Source organism: Macrobrachium nipponense, chromosome 15, assembly GCF_015104395.2.
Source record: "Macrobrachium nipponense isolate FS-2020 chromosome 15, ASM1510439v2, whole genome shotgun sequence".
NCBI lineage: Eukaryota > Metazoa > Arthropoda > Malacostraca > Decapoda > Palaemonidae > Macrobrachium > Macrobrachium nipponense.
This window is the reverse complement of record NC_087208.1, coordinates 2,922,956-2,941,784: the sequence shown is the minus strand read 5'-3', so window position 1 is coordinate 2,941,784 and position 18,829 is coordinate 2,922,956. Positions and strand designations below refer to the sequence as shown.

At 37.6% G+C, this 18,829-nt stretch overlaps 1 protein-coding gene across 1 annotated transcript in view; it reads left to right on the top strand.

Annotated features, from left to right (window-relative positions):
* Window positions 1-18,829, top strand: part of LOC135226936 (uncharacterized) — a 430,036-nt gene that overhangs the window by 329,089 nt on the left and 82,118 nt on the right. Inside the window, exon 29 of the mRNA XM_064266617.1 lies at window positions 11,757-11,943. Coding sequence (XP_064122687.1) covers window positions 11,757-11,943 — 187 coding nt within the window. The remainder of the gene's footprint in view (window positions 1-11,756; window positions 11,944-18,829) is intronic.

Sequence of the window (18,829 nt, the reverse complement as noted above, 5' to 3'; positions counted from 1 at the left end):
CTTCGGTCTCTACAATGGAGAATGAAGGAGTTTTGGTCACCAATAGTAGATCACCCGTACGAGCAAATTCCCTTGTTGGCAGAAGTGAAGAAAGACTTGCTGTGGTGGGTGAACGACGACAATCTGACAGTGGGTGTCCCCCTTCAACAACCCTCCCCGGACCTCTTGCTGTTCTCAGATGCTTCACTAGAAGGCTGGGGAGCCCATATGGAGGAGTTGATGGTGTCAGCAAAATGGAGTTGCGAGGACAGAGAACTCCATATAAACGTGCTGGAGTTAAAAGCAGCATTTCTAACTCTACAGGAATTCAGGGAGGGAGTGAAGGGACATTCAGTGGTATTGATGTCAGACAACACCACAGTAGTAGCTTATATAAACAAGCAAGGAGACCTAGTTTCTTGGCAGTTACATGTGATGACAGTTCAACTCCATCAGTGGGCTGTAGAGAACCTGGTAGACATCAGGGCCAGACATATTCCGGGAAAAAGAAACATAGTGGCCGACAAGTTGAGCCGCAGGGATCAGATACTGGGAATGGAGTGGTCCTTGCACCAACAGGTAATGGACAGGATGCTCATGTTGTGGGAAGGACCGATCATAGACCTATTCGCAACCAGGTACAACAAAAAGTTGGAAGTGTATTGTTCGGTAGTCCCAGACGCAGAGGCAGTAGCAGAAGATGCGCTACAACACCCTTGGGACAATCTGGACGTGTACGCATTTCCTTCATTTTGTCTAATCCGTCAGGTTCTGAACAGGGTAATGCGGTCTCAGAAACTCAAAATGACCCTGGTAGCTCCGTTATGGCCGAAGGCAGAGTGGTTTCCAGACCTACTGGAACTCCTAATAGACATGCCGAGAGAGTTACCCCCATGGAGCAACCTACTGTGTCAGCCGCACATGGAGAGGTACCACCAGTCGGTGAAGTCCCTATCGCTTCACGGGTGGAGACTGTCAAGTATCTCCTCCGAGCGAGAGGGTTTTCGCAGAAAGCAGCAACTCAGATGGCAGGAAATATCAGAAAATCATCTGCGGCAGTATACCAAGGAAAGTGGTCGGCATACTGTGATTGGTGTCGTAGAGGGAACGTCTCCACTCGGTACCACTATTCAGCAGTTTGCAGACTTTCTGGTCTATCTCAGAACAGAAAGACATGTGTGTATTTGCAGTGAAGGGGTACAGGGCTGCTCTAGCCTTAGTCTTACGAATGAAAGGGGTGGACATTTCGTCTGCATGGGAGTTGGCCATGCTGATGAGGAGCTTTGAACAGTCATGTCCACCAAAGGAACTAAAAGCCTCAGATTGGGATCTGACCTTGGTATTGAGTAGTCTGACAAAACCCCCCTACGAACCACTAAGGCAGTCCACAGATAGAAGCCTGACCCTGAAGACAGTCTTCTTATTGACCCTAGCTTCAACCAAAAGGGTGGGGGAGTTACATGGCCTGTCATATCTCATAAAGCACTCGGGAGGTTGGAGGTCAATGGTATTTGAGTTTGTTCCAGAATTCGTGGCCAAGACTCAAAACCCAGCAATAATGGACGGCAGATTCGACTCCTTTGCCATACCTTCCTTGGCAGACTTTGTAGACAATGACAAAGATGAGATGCTTCTGTGCCCTGTCATGGTACTAAGAGAGTACTTAAGAAGGACAAGGCACCTCAGGCCGGGGTGCCGGAGGTTGTTCGTAAGTACAAAAAGGACGGAAACAAGAAGAAGTAGTGAAAATACAATATCGGTTTGGCTAAGGGGGAAGACGATCAGAAATGCTTACATGACAGAAGACAGGGGGTCAAATAGCCGGAGGGAGCTAGAGCTCATGACATCAGGGGCTTGAGTGCTTCTTGGGCATTTAAAAAGAACATGTCTGTGGAGAGAATTCTGAAAGCTGGTGTGTGGAAACGCCAAACAACTTTCACCTCATTTTATTTAAAAGACATTGCCCATAGATCCTTGGACACTTTTTCCTTGGGTCCAGTGGTGGCGGCTCAACAAGTGATATAGCTCATCCAGTACCCCTGGCGGGTCAGTTTGTGTAAAGTCTAAGATGAAGGTATGAAAGTAGAATGAATGAGCCCCCCAGATGCTGAAGCCTTGCCGAGGATGGGGGGCTTAGGGTTCAGCAGCTGGGCCCTGATGCCTGGTGGGAACTGCTCTCGCTGGGCCTTGGTGCCCAGCTGTTGATCCAACTAAATAAGTCAGCCCTTTTCCTTTTACTAAAACTTTTCTTCCTTCTGCTTCCTCTCTCTTTAAGGCACGGTTTTTATGTTGATGACTTGGATTGGTTTTTGGACATGATTTGGACTTGTTCATTGGATTTGATGGAGGGTGAGGACGGTTGGCATGCCACCTCACCCGTAGAACTCGAGTACCTAACGTGGTCGAGCGAGGGGAAAGTTTAGATGTCAAACCCTTCTCTTAGTGCTGGGTCTGATCTCGACAGACATCATGACGCCTTAAGCACTGAGGGTGGGGTGTATATCTGGGTGGTACCCCTAGGGCAGCCCTGTATGGGATAACACTGTCCTCTAAATGTGGCTCCATGGTGGGTGGGGGACTACCTGGACGAATCATCAATTCTACGTCTTATGGACACACTAAAACCTTCTGTTGACGACTTGTGCAAGGATAAGGACAAGGAAAATTTTGGTTATTCTTCCATTGTGACTTTGGAGCCTTTTTCTAATGAGCTCCTTGTTACAAACATTTTGTATGTAAAACCAGTCCCTTTAGACTGGAATTATGAAACATTACGGAATAGACGTGGAAAAAAAATACAGTTGTTTTGAATTTTGGATATTTTTCAACAATGAATCGGAAGCTCACAGACCCTACAGAGAGTTTAGGTCAGATTCTATGAGTGTTGGACTTGTAGAGGCAGAAGAGGTCCCTAGGTATCTTGAGATATATAGACCACCAACTGAAACTAAAGATTCGAGTAAAATAATTAAAACCTCCAGATCACCAGACCCAGCTAAGTGGTTGATTATTACAACACATGGTGAGAGAGGCAACCTCTTCAAGGTGAAAAGGTTGGTAAGCCAGAAGATTGGCAATGTTGGGAGCCCAGAAGTAACTCGCTTTGGGCGTAATAGTTTTTTAGTTCATGCCAAGACCAATGTTCAATCATTAATGCTCCTAAATTTAAAGCTTGATCCCGAAGGTATGATAAAAGAGGTAAAACCTCACTATAATTTTAGTTATGCAAAGGGTGTCATCTTCAATGAAGATTTACATGAAATGGACGAAGAGGAAATTTTGGAGATGTGTCCAGACGTGGTTTGGAAGGTTTTCAAGGTGCCCCGCTCGTCTATGATTATTTTAACATTTGTAAGTCCTTTTTTGCCATCTGAAATTGTTCTTGACAATGAAATTATGAAAGTTCGTCCTTATAGACCGAGAGTGCTCCAGTGCTTTAAATGTTTTGGCTTTGGACACTCCTCAAATGTTTGCACCAGAAATAAACTTTGTGAATCGTGTGGCAAGCCTGAGCATGAGGAATGTTCTGAACCGGTAATTGGTAGGAAACTGTAAGGGTGAACATCGAGCCCGAGATAAGAAATGCAGTGAATTTAAAAAAGAACAGGAGGCATTACTTAAATCTATTGCTGAACACATCAGTGTGGGACAGGCCAAGAAACTGTTGGGAAGGAAAACTTATTCAGATGCCTTGAAGGCACAACAGCCGGATATTGCTACTTCTGGTGCCCCTTCAGGTGGTGCTCCCCGGGGGTCCCCCAATGGGGTTTCCCATGCCCTCTCTGGTGGGGCTCCACGTGCCCCCCCTGTTGGGGCTCCCCATGCCCCCCCTATTGGGGCTCCCCATGCCCCCCTTGGTGGGGTTTCCCACGCCCCCTCTGGTGGGGCTCCCCACGGCCCCCCTAGTGGGGCTTCTCATGGCCCCTCTGGCGGGGCTCCTCATGTTGTAGAGACTCTGGTCAAGCCAGGGGACCCTGTTGGTTCAAGGGTTCAAGCCAGATCTCAATTTGTTGACGACTTCTCTCTGACAGGGACATTGCCTGACATTGAGCCCTCACCTGATCCTGTCATTACCGTGGAGATGACGGTGAGGAGATAGAGGCCCTCTTTATTCGTCAGAAGAGGGCCCTTTCTCCCTCTTCGCCTCGTTCTCAGTCACTCGGCCATCATAGGAAAAATAAAAGCAAAACTGGAAGGGCAAGTGAAGGCCCATCATCTAAAAGATCTATAACACCTAGATCTAGATCAAGTAGTTCTGGTAAAACTGATAAGATCTCTCTCACCAGGACTCAGATTCCTAAATTGGTAGAAAATTTTAAGATCCCATCTTCTAAATAATGGCTCTCATGCAATGGAACATCCGTGGCTTTATACCAAATAGAGAGCAAGTTCGGGTTCTGTTTAAGGAACATAATCTATCTGCAATGTGTCTACAAGAGACAAAGTTGGGAGAGCACACTCCCAACGTGGGTTTTAATTATTCATTTCATAGGTCTCCACCCCTGATAGGTGTACGTGCTCAGGGAGCACAGGCATCATAGTCCGTACGTCTGTTAATCACAGAGTTGTTCAATTGAACACTGTGTTGCAGGCTTGTGCAGTTCAAATTTTCAATTATAAATGGATCACAATTTGTTCTCTCTACCTTGATCCATCATTGGAAAATAGATTGCAGGATGCGCAGGGTAATCCCCGTCAGCTAGAATTAACTGATCTGCAGACGTTAATAGACCAGCTTCCTAAACCCTTCATTCTGATGGGGGATTTTAATGCCAAGCACACCCTCTGGGGAGAGCCAAACTGCGACCGGTGGGGTTAATAATAGAACAGCTGCTTGACTTAAAGACATCACTTTAATGAATGATGGTTCCCCTACAAGACATGATGTTTTTCATAATACTGACTCAGCCATTGACCTCACTATCTGCTCTTCGTCTTTGAGGTTAGATTATCAGTGGGTAGTAGACCAGAATGATCATGGCAGTGATCATTGGCCCATTCACTTAAAGTTTATGAAAAATATTCCATCTCCATGTTTACTAAAATGGAAGGTAGGGGAGGCTGACTGGGGATTATTCAAAAAATCTACTGAAGTTGATCAAGAGATAAAAGATTTTCAGAGCCCAACATCTGCTTATGAGTATTTAATCAGTATATTGCTGTGTGGTGCCATGCTGTCTATTCCTCAAACTTCTGGTAAGCCTCGGCGTCCTCTAGTACCTTGGTGGAGCGATTCATGCGCCTTGAGCCGAAAGATAACTAGAATTTGCTACAAGAGATATCGTAAATTTCCTTGCTTGGTCAATAAAATTATCTATAAAAGAGCTCTTGCTAAGCAAAAGAAAACATTTAAGCAGGCAAAGAGGGAATCGTTTATCAGATACATAAGTGAATTAAAATATGATTCCCCTATGTCGTTTGTCTGGAACAGAATTCGAAAGCTGCAAGGGAAATTTTCTCCACCTCCCTTGCCTATATTGAAAATTGATGGCTCCCTCATATCTGATTCTGGAGAAGTTGCAGAAACCTTTGGTAGGCATTTCTCCAGTATATCTAGTGCCCTACATTACTCTCCTGCATTCAGGAATATTAGGGACGGTACCACGGTTGTTCCTGCAGTTAGTTTAAATTTAGAGTCGTATAATCTTCCTTTCACCATGAAAGAATTGGATCATGCAATATCGTTGTCTTCCCCAACATCTCCTGGGGAAGATGATATACTGTACTCAATGATTTTTAACTTGCCTAGAAGTACAAAAGAATTTCTTTTAGACATTTTAAACAGTTTTTGGCTTTCAGGAACTTCACCAGAGTCTTGGAAGATATCGATTATTGTACCTGTTTTAAAACCTTTTAAAGATTCCTTCCTTCCTAAGAATTATAGGCCAATTGCTCTAACTAGTTGTGTTAGCAAGATTTATGAGAGGATGGTCAATGCTCAACTTGTGTGGTATTTGGATTCAAAGAATCTTTTATCTAATCGGCAGTTTGGCTTTAGGAAAAATAGAAGTACTTCTGACCCTTTGATGTTCCTTACTCGGGAGATACAGAATGCTTTTGCTGTGCAAAACCAGACTGTTGCAGTGCTCTTTGACTTGGAAAAAGCCTACGACACTACCTGGCGAGGGGGTATCCTTTTGCAACTTGTAGAGTGGGGTGTTGTGGGTAATTTGTTGTATTGTCTGAAAGATTTTTTGTCAGAACGTTACCTGAAAGTAAGAGTGGGCTCTTACATTTCCTCTGCTTACCCTCAAGAAGAAGGGTTACCTCAGGGAAGTGTCCTTAGTCCAACACTCTTAATGTAGCTGTCAACGTCATACTAGAACAAGTTCCTGTCGGGGTGGCATGGTCTGGCCTTTGCTGATGATTATGCAATAATGCTGATGATTATGCAATAATCTGATGATTATGCAATAAGTCCGAAATGAAAAATAATATCATTATCATATGTAAATAATGCGATATATGGTAGCGAGAAAAAAAATTCACAGATAATTGTATTCAAATCACGCTGTGCAAAAAACGGTCAAAGCTAACGAGTTACTTTTTTTTAGTTGTATTGTACACTAAATTGCAATCATTTTGATATATAATACATAGTAAAACAATAAAAGCAACACCGGAAAAATATTATCACAAAATTATGTACGAATTCGTAACGCGCGGACGTAAAATAATGTTATTTTCAAAAATTCACCATAATTCCAAATATTGTTCTAGAGACTTACAATTTGTTTCAATATTAAGACAAATGATTGAATATTACGATACTGTAAGAGTTTTAGATTAGAATTGCAGATTTCGACCATTTCGGACGAGTTAAATTTGACCGAATGTCGAAATTTTTAAATATATATTTTTTTATATGCACGTATTTCGAAGATGGAAAAACCTACAACCTTCAATTATTTTTTATTGTATTCATCATGAATTTGTGCACATATTGATATATGAAACTCTATAAAAAGGCTAATATGAAAAGGAGCAGATATTAGGATAATGCGATGTATGTATTTCGGAGACTTGCGGCCGCGAATCGGCGCGCGGAGTGAAGGTAAATATATTTTTCAAAAATTCACCATAAATCACAATATTGTTTTAGAGACTTCAAATTTGTTCAAAATGAAGAAAATGACAGAATATTACTAGGCCGTAAGAGTTTTAGCTTACAATTGCGTTTTTCAACTATTTCTGTAGAGTCAAATTTGACCGAATGTGGTTTTTTTTCTATTTATCGTGATTTATATGCAAATATTTTGAAAAAAGAGAAAAGCTACAACCTTCAATCATTTATAATTGTATTCTACATGAAATTGCGCACGTTTTCATATATAAAACTTTATGTAACAGCTAATTTTAAATGGTGCAAACATTTCGACAATCGCACAAAAAAATTCTGATTTTTTCGGAAGAGTTACCGCGCGAACGTAAGGAAAATTTTTTTTTTTCTTCATAAATTCACCATAAATCGAAATATTGTGCTAGAGACTTCCAAGTCATTGCAAAATGAAGTTAAATGATTGAATATTACTAGAATATAAGAGTTTTAGCTTACAATTGCGTTTTTCGACCATTTCGGTAGAGTCAAAGTTGACCGAAAGTTCGAAATTTTTGCACTTAACGTTATTTATATGAAAATATTTCGAAACTGATAAAAGCTACAACCATGGGTTGTTTTTTGTTGTATTGTGCATGAAATTGCGCACATTTCCATATATAAAACTTTATGTAACGGCAAATTTAAAAGGGTGCAAACATTAGGACAATTGCACAAAAAAATTTATCGGAAGAGTTATCGCACGAACGTAGGGAAAAAGTTTTTTTCATAAATTCACCATAAATCGAAATATTGTGCTAGAGACGTCCAATTTGTTGCGAAATGAAGGCAAATGATTGAATATTACTATAATATAAGAATTTTAGCTTACAATTGCGTTTCTTGACCATTTCGGTAGAGTCAAAGTTGACCGAAGGTTGAAATTTTTGCACTTATCGTTATTTATATAAAAATATTTCAAAAGTTATAAAAGCTACAATCATGAGTATTTTTTTGTTGTATTTTACATGAAATTGCGCACATTTTCATATATAATACTTCATGTAAAGGATAATTTAAAATGATGCAAAAATTATGTCAAAGGGACGAAATAATTTCCGAAATGTGTCACTGATACTTTTTAGTGCGATAAGAAAGAAATTTGCGCTTGCGCGCCTGCGTAACGATTGTAAACAAAACAACGCCTTGATCCGTGAACTCCCAGCATCCCCCAAGGCGCGTGATTCAAAAGTTTTCGGCTGGTAGGCCTATAAGTATTTTTCCGCGAATTTAAAAAAAAACTTCTTTGAGCCGACGTATGATACATCCAATCGGCATACGGGAGACATTTTGACTCGACGTTTAATACGTCCAATCGGCGTAAGAGGGTTAACCAATGCTTCTAATTTTCTCCCTCCCACTATCTTTACCCACAAATGTTTGAAATGGTCTCCCCCACACTGAGAGCTTCTGCTTCAATGGTGGATTTTGCTGCTCTCCGGGATTTTCTGGACTTCCACCGTATGGGACTTGTCTTACCATCTGTCAAAGATATAACATAACCCAATTGAGTGTGGTCATCATCTATATTCCCAAATGAAGCATCTGCATAGGCTTCCCAATAAATCTTTTCTTCTTCCAACTCCCTTATTGTAACTGTTTAGTTATTTATTAGTTTTTCTCACAATTTTAATAAGCTTTTTCATATCTTTGGTCTCTACTTCTTTAAAAGCTTTACTTAATTCACTAACACCGTATTTGTTCATATATGAAACAAACCTTCGGTCTTAACATTAGGATAAATACTTAGCACCAGCTGGAAACCGGTAAAGTTTAAAACCTCCTTAGCAAAAGTCATCTACATGTTTACACAAAATACCATTCAATTTATTGTCTTTTTCTCCAAAAGAGTATAGTAGGTTCTAGTGTACTTCTCTCGCCTTTAAGCTCCTCGACTACTTTTACCACCTTACAATACCTTGCTTTTGCTGCATCCTTGAGCCCATCTTTACTAGGTGGTTTTGAATATTCTTATCTGTATTTCATCGCATAGTAAATATACAGGTTTTACATCTAAAGTGTAACAATTCCAATCTTTCAATTTTATAATTATCAGACACAATTTTAAAATTTCAGCATTGCATGTAGGAGTGTCTTATTCCCATTTAGCCATTTCTTCTTAAAAACCTCTAGCTACCACCTATCTTGCTTTTCATATCCCTTCCCCTTTTCAGTTACTATCCATCTTGTAAATATAGGTTTTTGTCCAGCATCATTTACCTCTTCATATACCTTGTTTTTTCTCTAACTTTGTTGTTCTTTTTATTTAGCTTCAATTATGCTTCTATTTTCAAATCCTAGCAACACCTCTTCTTCATCTTCAAATTTTTCTACATGACTAATCTCTTAGGTTAACCCATCACTTGCCACCTGACTGTGAGTATTGCACATTGTACAAATCAGCCCAAGATTTGCTTGATGTTTTTCATGTAAGACTTAATACAGTCCATTCTTTTAATTGTTCTATATAATTGTATATAGCTCTAACTCTATTTCCCTTCTTCAGTTTGGGTATCTCTTCTATTAACCACTTTCCCTGTCACATTCACTGTTTCCTTTACCACATCTCTTTTTATAGCCTCTTCTGTGTCTGCATTCCTTCTCCAGCCCATTATTATCTTTTCCTGCATATTTACATTCCCTTCCTTTGGAGCGCAGGATCTCTTTCACAATATGTGGTTTATCTATTCCAGGTATCGTTTCAGTTTCTGGTGATAGTCTTTGAATACTAGTAACATGTATTCTGGCTACTTCTCTTAGAGAATCCCCATGTTTAACCACTACCATTTTACCTGATACTCCTTTCTACCTGAGCAGTCCTCTCCATTCATTTTCATTCTCTCTTATAGAATACCTCATCTCCCACTACTGCTCCTTCAAATTTATGTTCTCTGATGTTTTTATTTATAGCAATTCTTATTTTATCACAAGACTCATTGTTGATGAACACTTCTCTGGTCTTATGCATTGCATTCAGTGTATCCCTTACTATGCTCTCATCCATACCCTTCTCTCTGCTCATAGGACTGGAACTCTCTTGTATTAAATTAGGCAACGAAGGGTTTTTTCCAAATACTAATTGGTTAGGAGAGACACCTCCATTATTTTTAAGCAGTCCTTAGCACTCACTACCCATCTTAATATCTTAATGCTATGGACCAATCTGCTTCCTCATCCTCTATCATCTTTCTTAAACTTACTTTGATTATGCCTACTGTCTTTTCACATAATCCATTGCTCCATGGAGATTCCAATGATGTGGCCAATACTTTATTATTCCATCTTTCTGCCATCCTCCTTACTTTTCCATTTTGGAATTCTCCCCGTTGTCTGACAATATTTTAGAAAGCGTTCCAAATATAGCAAACCACCAATCAGAAAGTGCTTTTGTATTAGTTTCTGGTTTCTTATCTTTTATCCAAAAAGCCTGACAATACTTTGTTGCCATATCTACCATTAGCAAGAGCTACTTCTATCTCTCCCATATCCATTGCTACAACTTCATTAAATGTTTTACTCCAAGAGAACCCTACTACTGGTTTAGCTTTATTTTTTGTCTCAAACTACACATACCTCACAACTTCCAATCAAGGCTGTTAGTTATTATTATAAAGAATTAGTTTATCCAGACCTCTGAGCCTAATAAAGGCTCTTCTCGGGCTGGTTAAGTATGTTAGTAACTTTTTTATCTCCTTTTCTTTCTCTCTCAAACCATCACTCCACTGTGCTTCTTATGTTAGCTTCCATATTTTATCTCCACTTGCCCAGTTTCTGTTTTTTACTTATTTTCTTCTTGAAGTTTTGTTTCTGTTTTCGTCCTATTTTGAAAATTCTGACAACAATCCCTGGCCCAGTGCATTCCTATTTGCATATTGCACATAATGTTACTTTCCCTTTATTGATAGGATTTCTTCCACCCTTACCTCAGTTCCATTTTCCCTGATATCTCTGGTGTTCCCTCTCTCTCACAGAATTTGCATTGCCTTCTGACCTCCACCATTCCCCATTTTTATTCCCTAATCCCTCAAATATTCTTTTCATTATCTGTGACACTGTTTTATATTCCAATGTTCCTTTACCACAAGCTGCTGATATACAATTTGTTTTTTTAATTTCTAAGGTTTGGTTGTTCTAATACATGGAAACCCTTAGCTTCTCCTTCAAGCTTGCTTTTCCCCATTGCTCCATTACATTCTGATTCGGCCTTTTCATACCTATTTAAAAATCTCTCGTCTTTTCACTAGATTCTCTTCTTATTTTAAAATAGTTTTCATTTTACTGTAGTTCTCCATTAGTGTATCTTTTTAGATAAACTTCTAGTTTGGATAGGATTATCTTTGAACCCTCTTTACCGTTAAGTTCATCTGTGTATTCCTTTTGTTACTTCTAGTAAGCTCATTCTTATCTCTATCCCCGGATATTTCACTTCTCCACACACCACAAGCCAATCTCCATTTCCACCCCACGCCCTCACCATCTTGTCTTTTATGATGTCACAACAGAACTTCAATACATTAAGATATTTTAGGAAATCAAACATATTTTTCCCATACATTGAAGAACGCCCACATTTCACCAATACAGAAAATAAAAATAAAGTAACACTGACTAAACTAGTACATAATCAGTGCTCTCTTTCTCTGTTGTCCATTTTTTTTTCTTTTTGCAATTTCTTGGACAGATTCTACAGTGATCCTGTGGTGGTGTTAGATTTCCAGTCCTTATACCCATCAATGATGATTGCTTACAATTACTGCTATTCCACTTGTTTGGGACGAATTGATATGATAAATGGATCTGCACCCATGGAATTTGGAGCTACCCATCTACGAGTTCTTCCAGAGGATCTCTTGAAATTTGCTGATGAGGTGGGTACAATATTGCCAGCCTTTCTCTTTTAGCATATGAAAGGTGTTAATACATACCTGGCTGGATTTTGTAGACTTGTATGTATCAGCTGTTCTTTAAATTGGGAGCATTAACAGCTTGGTGTTTTAACTTGTTTTTATAATCCAGTTCTCTCTTAAATTTTATCTTTTAATATATGGCGTAATTTTGTTTAACCCTTTAACGCCGATTAGACGTATTAAACATCGACGAAAATTGTCTGTTGGGTGCCAAACTGATGTATGGTATGTTGACGAAAATTTTTTTTTTTTAAATTCGCGGAAAAATAGTTATAGGCCTACTAGGCGAAAACTTTTGAATCACGCGCCTTGGGGGATGCTGGGAGCTCACGGATCAAGCTGTTGTTTTGTTTACAATCGTTACCCAGGCGCGCAAGCACGAATTTCTTTCTTCTCGCACTAAAAAGCATCAGCGACACATCTCAGAAATTATTTCGTCACTTTGACATAATTTTTGCACCATTTTATATTAGCCGATACATAGAGTATTATATATATGAAAATGTGCGCAATTTCAGGTAAATACAACTAAAAACAACTCATGGTTGTAGCTTTTATCAGTTTTGAAATATTTATATATAAATAACGATAAGTGCCAAAATTTCAACCTTCGGCCAACTTCGACTCAACCAAAATGGTCGAAAAACGCAATTGTAAGCTAAAACTCTTATTGCAGTCCCCGGGTTACGACGGTCTCGGCTTACGACGTTCTGAGATCACGACGCTTTTCAATTATATTCATCAGAAATTATTTCCAGGGTTACGACGCATGTTCCAGGGTTACGACGCATGTTCCATAGTTACGACGCCTACAAACGCTGATCTGGCAGATGAAATATGACACCAAAATGCAAAATAATCAATATTTAAAAGTTTTTTTATGAAAAATGCAATAAGGATGCAGTTTACATAGTTTTGAATGCACTTAAAGCATTAAAAGTAAGGTTTTCTTAGGATTTTTGACAATGTTCCGGCTTATGACGCGTCTCAAGAACGGAACCCCCATTGTAACCCGGGGACTGCCTGTATTCTAGTAATATTCGATCATTTACCTTCATTTTGCAACAAATTGGAAGTCTCTAGCACAATATTTTGATTTATGGTGAATTTATGAAAAAAACTTTTTCCTTACATCCGCATGGTAACTCTTCCGGAAAAAATCATAAATTTTTCGTCCGATTGTCGTAATGTTTGCACCATTTTAAATTAGCCATTACATAAAGTTTTATATATGAAAATGTGCACAATTTCATGTAGAATACATCTAAAAACAACACATGGTTGTAGCTTTTATCAGTTTTGAAATATTTTCATATAAATAACGATAAGTGCCAAAATTTCAACCTTCAGTCAACTTTGACTCTACCGAAATGGTCGAAAACCGCAATTGTAAGCTAAAACTCTTACATTCTAGTAATACTCAATCATTTACCTTTATTTGGCAACAAATTGGAAGTCTATAGCAAAATATTTCAATTTGTGGTGAATTTTTAGAAAAAAACTTTCCTACGTCCGCGCTGTAACTGCCAAAAAAATCAAAATTTTGTTGTCCGATTGTCTTAATATTTGCAGTTTTATATTAACCGTTACATAAAGTTTTATGTATGAAAATATGTGCAATTTCATGGAGAATACAACAAAAAATGACCCATGGTTGGAGGTTTTATCATTTTTGAAATATTTGTATATAAATAACAATAAGTGCCAAAATATCAACCTTCGGTCAACTTTGACTCGACCGAAATGGTCGAAAAACGCAATTGTAAGCTAAAACTCTTACATTCTAGTAATAGTCAGTTATTTACCTTTATTTTGCAACAAACGGGAAGTCTCTAGCACAATATTTAGATTTATGGTGAATTTATAAAAAAAATACATTTATCTTACGTCCGCGCGGTAACTCTTCCAAAAATAATCTGAAATTTTTTCATCCGATTGTCGTACTGTTTGCAATTGTAAGCTACAACACTTACAGTCTAGCAATATTCAATCAATTACCTTTATTTTGCAATAAACGAGAAGTCTCTAGCACAATATTTCAATTTATGGTGAATTTTTTAAAACCGTTTTTTTTTACGTCCGCGCATTACAAATTCATGCATCATATTGTGATAATGTTTTCTCTGTGTTGCTTTGATTGTTTTACAATTTGTTATATACCAAAATCATTGCAATTTAGTGTACAATACAATGAAAAAATAATTAACTCATTAGCTTTAACCGTTTTGCTCACAGCGCGATTTGTATACAGTTATATATGAACATTTATTTCGCGCTGTCATATATTCCAATATTTATATATGATAATAATATTTTTTTTCATTTCTGATGGTTGCATACTAAACTTCAGGCAATGACAAAAAAAGGAGCCAAAAATAAACTCTTAATCTTGAAAATTAAGCGTGCTGTGATTTTTTGAAAAAAACTTTTTTTCCGCTTCGGCGCTCCCGAACGCCGCCGGCATACGGGAGACACTTTCGGAAATACCGGCTCGGCGTTTAAGGGTTAATGTTTCAATCCTTTTCTCTCTCAAATTTCATCTTGTAATATATGGCATAATTTTGTTTAATTTTTAAATCCTCATTTATATTAGCACTTACACATTCATAATTTATTGTAGACTTAAAAAGTTAATATACAATATATGAAGTTTTTAGAGTAATGGTGACCATTTGAAATTTAATTGTATGCGTAATTATTAAGAGGAAAGGAGTGATTAGTCTTCCTGTTTAGGTGGAGTCATCAAGTTTTATGTATGCAACTTACCAAGTTATTACATAGCTATAGTTCCAGCCCAAGAAGAGCCTTTATTAGGCTCAGAGGTCTGGATAAACTATTCCTTAATAATAATAATAATAATAATAATAATAATAATAATAATATAATAATAATAAGAATAATAATAATAAAATAATAATAATAATAATAATAATAATAATAACAATTCACTATCTGTCGGCGGCTAGAATTTTTGAAATTTGTGGTGGCGCTATTTTGTTTTGGATAGGCGATTACCCCTGCCCACTACCAGTGGAGAGAGGAACCAACTCGGCATGGAATTCAGTTGTTTCTGCTAGCTGATGACTGTAACTGATTGGCAGCAATGGAATTTTGGGATTTGTAGAACTTCTTGGTTGACTCTCTCAGCAATTTGGTGGAGTACTCTTGCATTTTGGTAGCTGATTCAACACATACTAAGATACAGGTACTCCTCATTCAACAAAGTACTCGTTTTACAACAACTTGGAGTTACAACGACAGCATGAAGAGAGAGAGAAAAAACTATAAAATGAAAATAAAAACATTGCCAATGTTGGCCAAGAGAAAGACTATTCAATGCCAATGATCTAGCCTAGCCTAGGTTTTGAAAACAATAAAATCTATGGCTAAAACAATAAATATGGCTTTAATATACTTTGTAAAGAAAAGCTATACAGTTGAAGCCCTTAAAGTCAGCATTCTATGGTCTGGGAACTCCCCTGGTTGGCTTGATTCAGCCGCCATTAGTTCGTTGTGCGGCCCAACAGGTAGCACCACGTTTGTTTACAACTTCAAGACAGCAAAAATTATGCCATATCTCCTTTGTTTTAGTGAGAATAATTCTTAGTAATGAAAAGAAAATATGTGAATTCTTAGTAATAACAAGAAAATGTTTGATGTCAAATATGTTTTTCATATTCACTTGAAAATAAATATATATATCTTTTTAAATATTCCACTTGAGAAGTCTCTACCAAGTCATACTTTTTAATCAAAATAATGAGACATTTGGCATGTACGAATTCCTTACCCTTAATATGCTTGAAAGACTTACATGTAATACAGTTTGATAATCTTTATACAACGGTGTATTTACATACGTATTCAATATGTCATCCATGAGATCAGATGATACTAGAGTTAAGAAGTGCAAGCGTAAATATTTATCGATGCTTCAGAATACTTATCCCCACAGCGAATAGTTTAGTGTTTTCACTTTCACTTTGTTTACCTTTTGATGGCAACATTCAAATGTGCCACAATCTCTGAAATTCATTCATTATTTTTTTCATCTCACTACCCTCTACAGTAAAAAAATGTTGATGAAACTAATGGCAATAATTATGAAATAACAAATTTAGAATATGAAAGTCACTGCTAAAAAATGTGCAGATTCTTAGAAGAGTTTACCATTGTATTGACTTCGTACTGTAGAGTCAGTCCCTGGTTATCGGCGGGGTTCTGTTCCCGGTGGGGGTGTGCCGATAAGCAAAAACCGCCATTGACCAAAACTCAGTGATTTATGACACCATAAGAATCTTTATTACCGAGTCCGCCAATAACTTAGGACTGCCTATATTAATTTACTAGTAGGCTAACTTGGGAATATAGGCTAAATGCGTTACATAAAGTATACTATTTTCAAGAAAATCATACATTGTGAAGTTATAAAATGATGAAGTTAAAATATATGAATAATAAAATTATAAAAACCATTATCAGAATTTTGCCAAGTAGTAGGCTATGTTGGAAACTAGTTCCGTGTATAATATGTGACTGAAAATTAATGCTATTAGTCGAAATAAAGAGAATAATGCGTTTAATGATGAATTCATATAACGACGTGGTCGCTGGAATGGAACCCCCATCGTTAAATGAGGAGTGCCTGTGGTTAGAACTAAATTACTGATTTGAACTTTGTTTACTTTAGTATTGCGCTGATGTCCAATAAGAGTTCTCAAAGTTATAGGTATTGCAGCAAAGGCTGCAGTACAAGGTTGATTAAATCTTGCTATGACCCGCACGGGCAACAGATGCGATGCTGGTAAATTGGTTAGACAAGGACCTTTATGCCTTTTCACCTTTCAAGATGGTGAGAGAGGTCATAAACAAGTTCAGGTCTCACTGGAATATTTCCTTCCTGACCTAGATCTGCTCACAGACTTTCCATTGCTGTTATCACAAAAGATGAGCTGACAGTACTACCAAGGACTGTCCCCTCTGGCTCTGACCATGTTTAGACTGTCTGACTACTCTTATGAGGGAAAGGTTTTTCAAGCAGAAGAGAATTTTCAAGTAACGTGTATCAGGCAAAGTGGACAGTCTTCCAATTTTGGTATAAGAAACAAAACATCTTGTCTTCTAAGACAACATTAGCAAAAATAGGTGATTTCCTGCTATACTTGAGGTCGTCCGTGGGTCTGTCGATGTCAACGATCAAAGGTTACAGAGCAATGTTGAACTCTGTATTCAAGCATAGAAATGTTGGTCTTGCAGCTAATAAAGATCTTTTTGGTCTAATCAGATCCTTTGACATGGAAAAGCAAAAAGAGACTAAATTGCTGTCATGGAATTTACACTTAGGGCTGAAGTGACTTTCAGAACCACGCTACAATCCGTTGAGTTCAGCCCCTTTCAGAGACCTTACTAGGAAAACCTTGTTTTTGGTACCTTTATCCATGGCAAAGAGAGTAAGTGAACTTCACTCGATGAATAAGAAGATTGGATTTTCACAGGGTAATGCAGTATGTGCATTAACCTTGGCATTCTTAGCGAAGAACAAGACTCCCTCCAAGCCTTGGCCTTGTTCTTTCGTGATCAAAAGCCTTACAGACTTAACAGACCACAACGGCCTACTGCGTCCTATAAGGAAAACTATTAATTTTTTTTTCATTTACAATATATAGTTTAATGATAACCATATTCGATAAAATAAATAAAAGTATAAAGCATTTAATTTAAAATTTAGCATAAAAGATGTTTAAAACCATACATAACGGCAGTGACATCACGACCAGCTGACTTGAGACTGAATGAGGGAGCATTGATACATTGAGGAGAGAAGGAGAAGAGAGTGTTAGAACATTACTGTATACGTATATGTAAAAGCAATAACAATTCACATACAAAAGGGAATTTCATAATAAATTTAACGTAACAAATATGAAAACAATCAAATGCAATGCTGAAAAAAGAAAAAAATAAGTCAATTGAGCAAGTGTTCAGTACACCGAGTGAGATGGTTGGTCTACTTGAACGATATTAACAAAATAGTAAATGAAAGAGCAAAGCTTTTCATAATAAAATTTAGCGTAAATGATTAACAAAATCTTTCGTTATTGTGGTGATGCACAGCTAACTTGAGGTAGAAGGAGGGGCCGTTTATATTTTTGAGGACTAATGAATGAATGATTTTAAGTTATCGTGGGGATGGGACCATTTGATGCGGCCGTTTCGCCGCCGACAATTAGCCACCACCAGTTCGCCTCGAGGACATTTTGCCGCCGCCTATTCCTCATGGAGGACTATTCGCCGCCGCAAATAGGTGTTTGTTTACATTGTTTTGATTTATGTTGTTTGGTTGTTAAATGTAATGAATACACTTTTTCAGAAAAGGTTGTTTTGTTCAAGTGTTTAAAAACAAAAAATCCAAATGATTTCTTTACCTAATATTTTTTTCCCAGTTTCCCTCCAGTCTTCAAAATGGAAACAGACATTTTTTATATACGTTTTTGACAAATCATCCAAGAGTGATCCAAGCATGAAATTTCTCAGAGGTATAGCCCATAACTATCAAATGAACTAGTTTTTATTTCTTTATTTTTGCTTATTTATGATAATTTTTAGAATTATTTTTTGGTGTAAACCAATAGAATTTATTACAATATTGGAATATCTTGAATGATTTCTAAAATTGTTTCCTAAACTAAAAAAATGTTTGTTTTTTTAACATTTTTTATGTTAATTTGCACTTGTAATAGTAAAGATAAAATCTACAAGAAAAAAATTAAAAGCTGTAGAGGGAAAAAACCCAATACACACTATATTTATATTTCTGGTGGTGAATAGTATCTGGTGGCGAATAGTA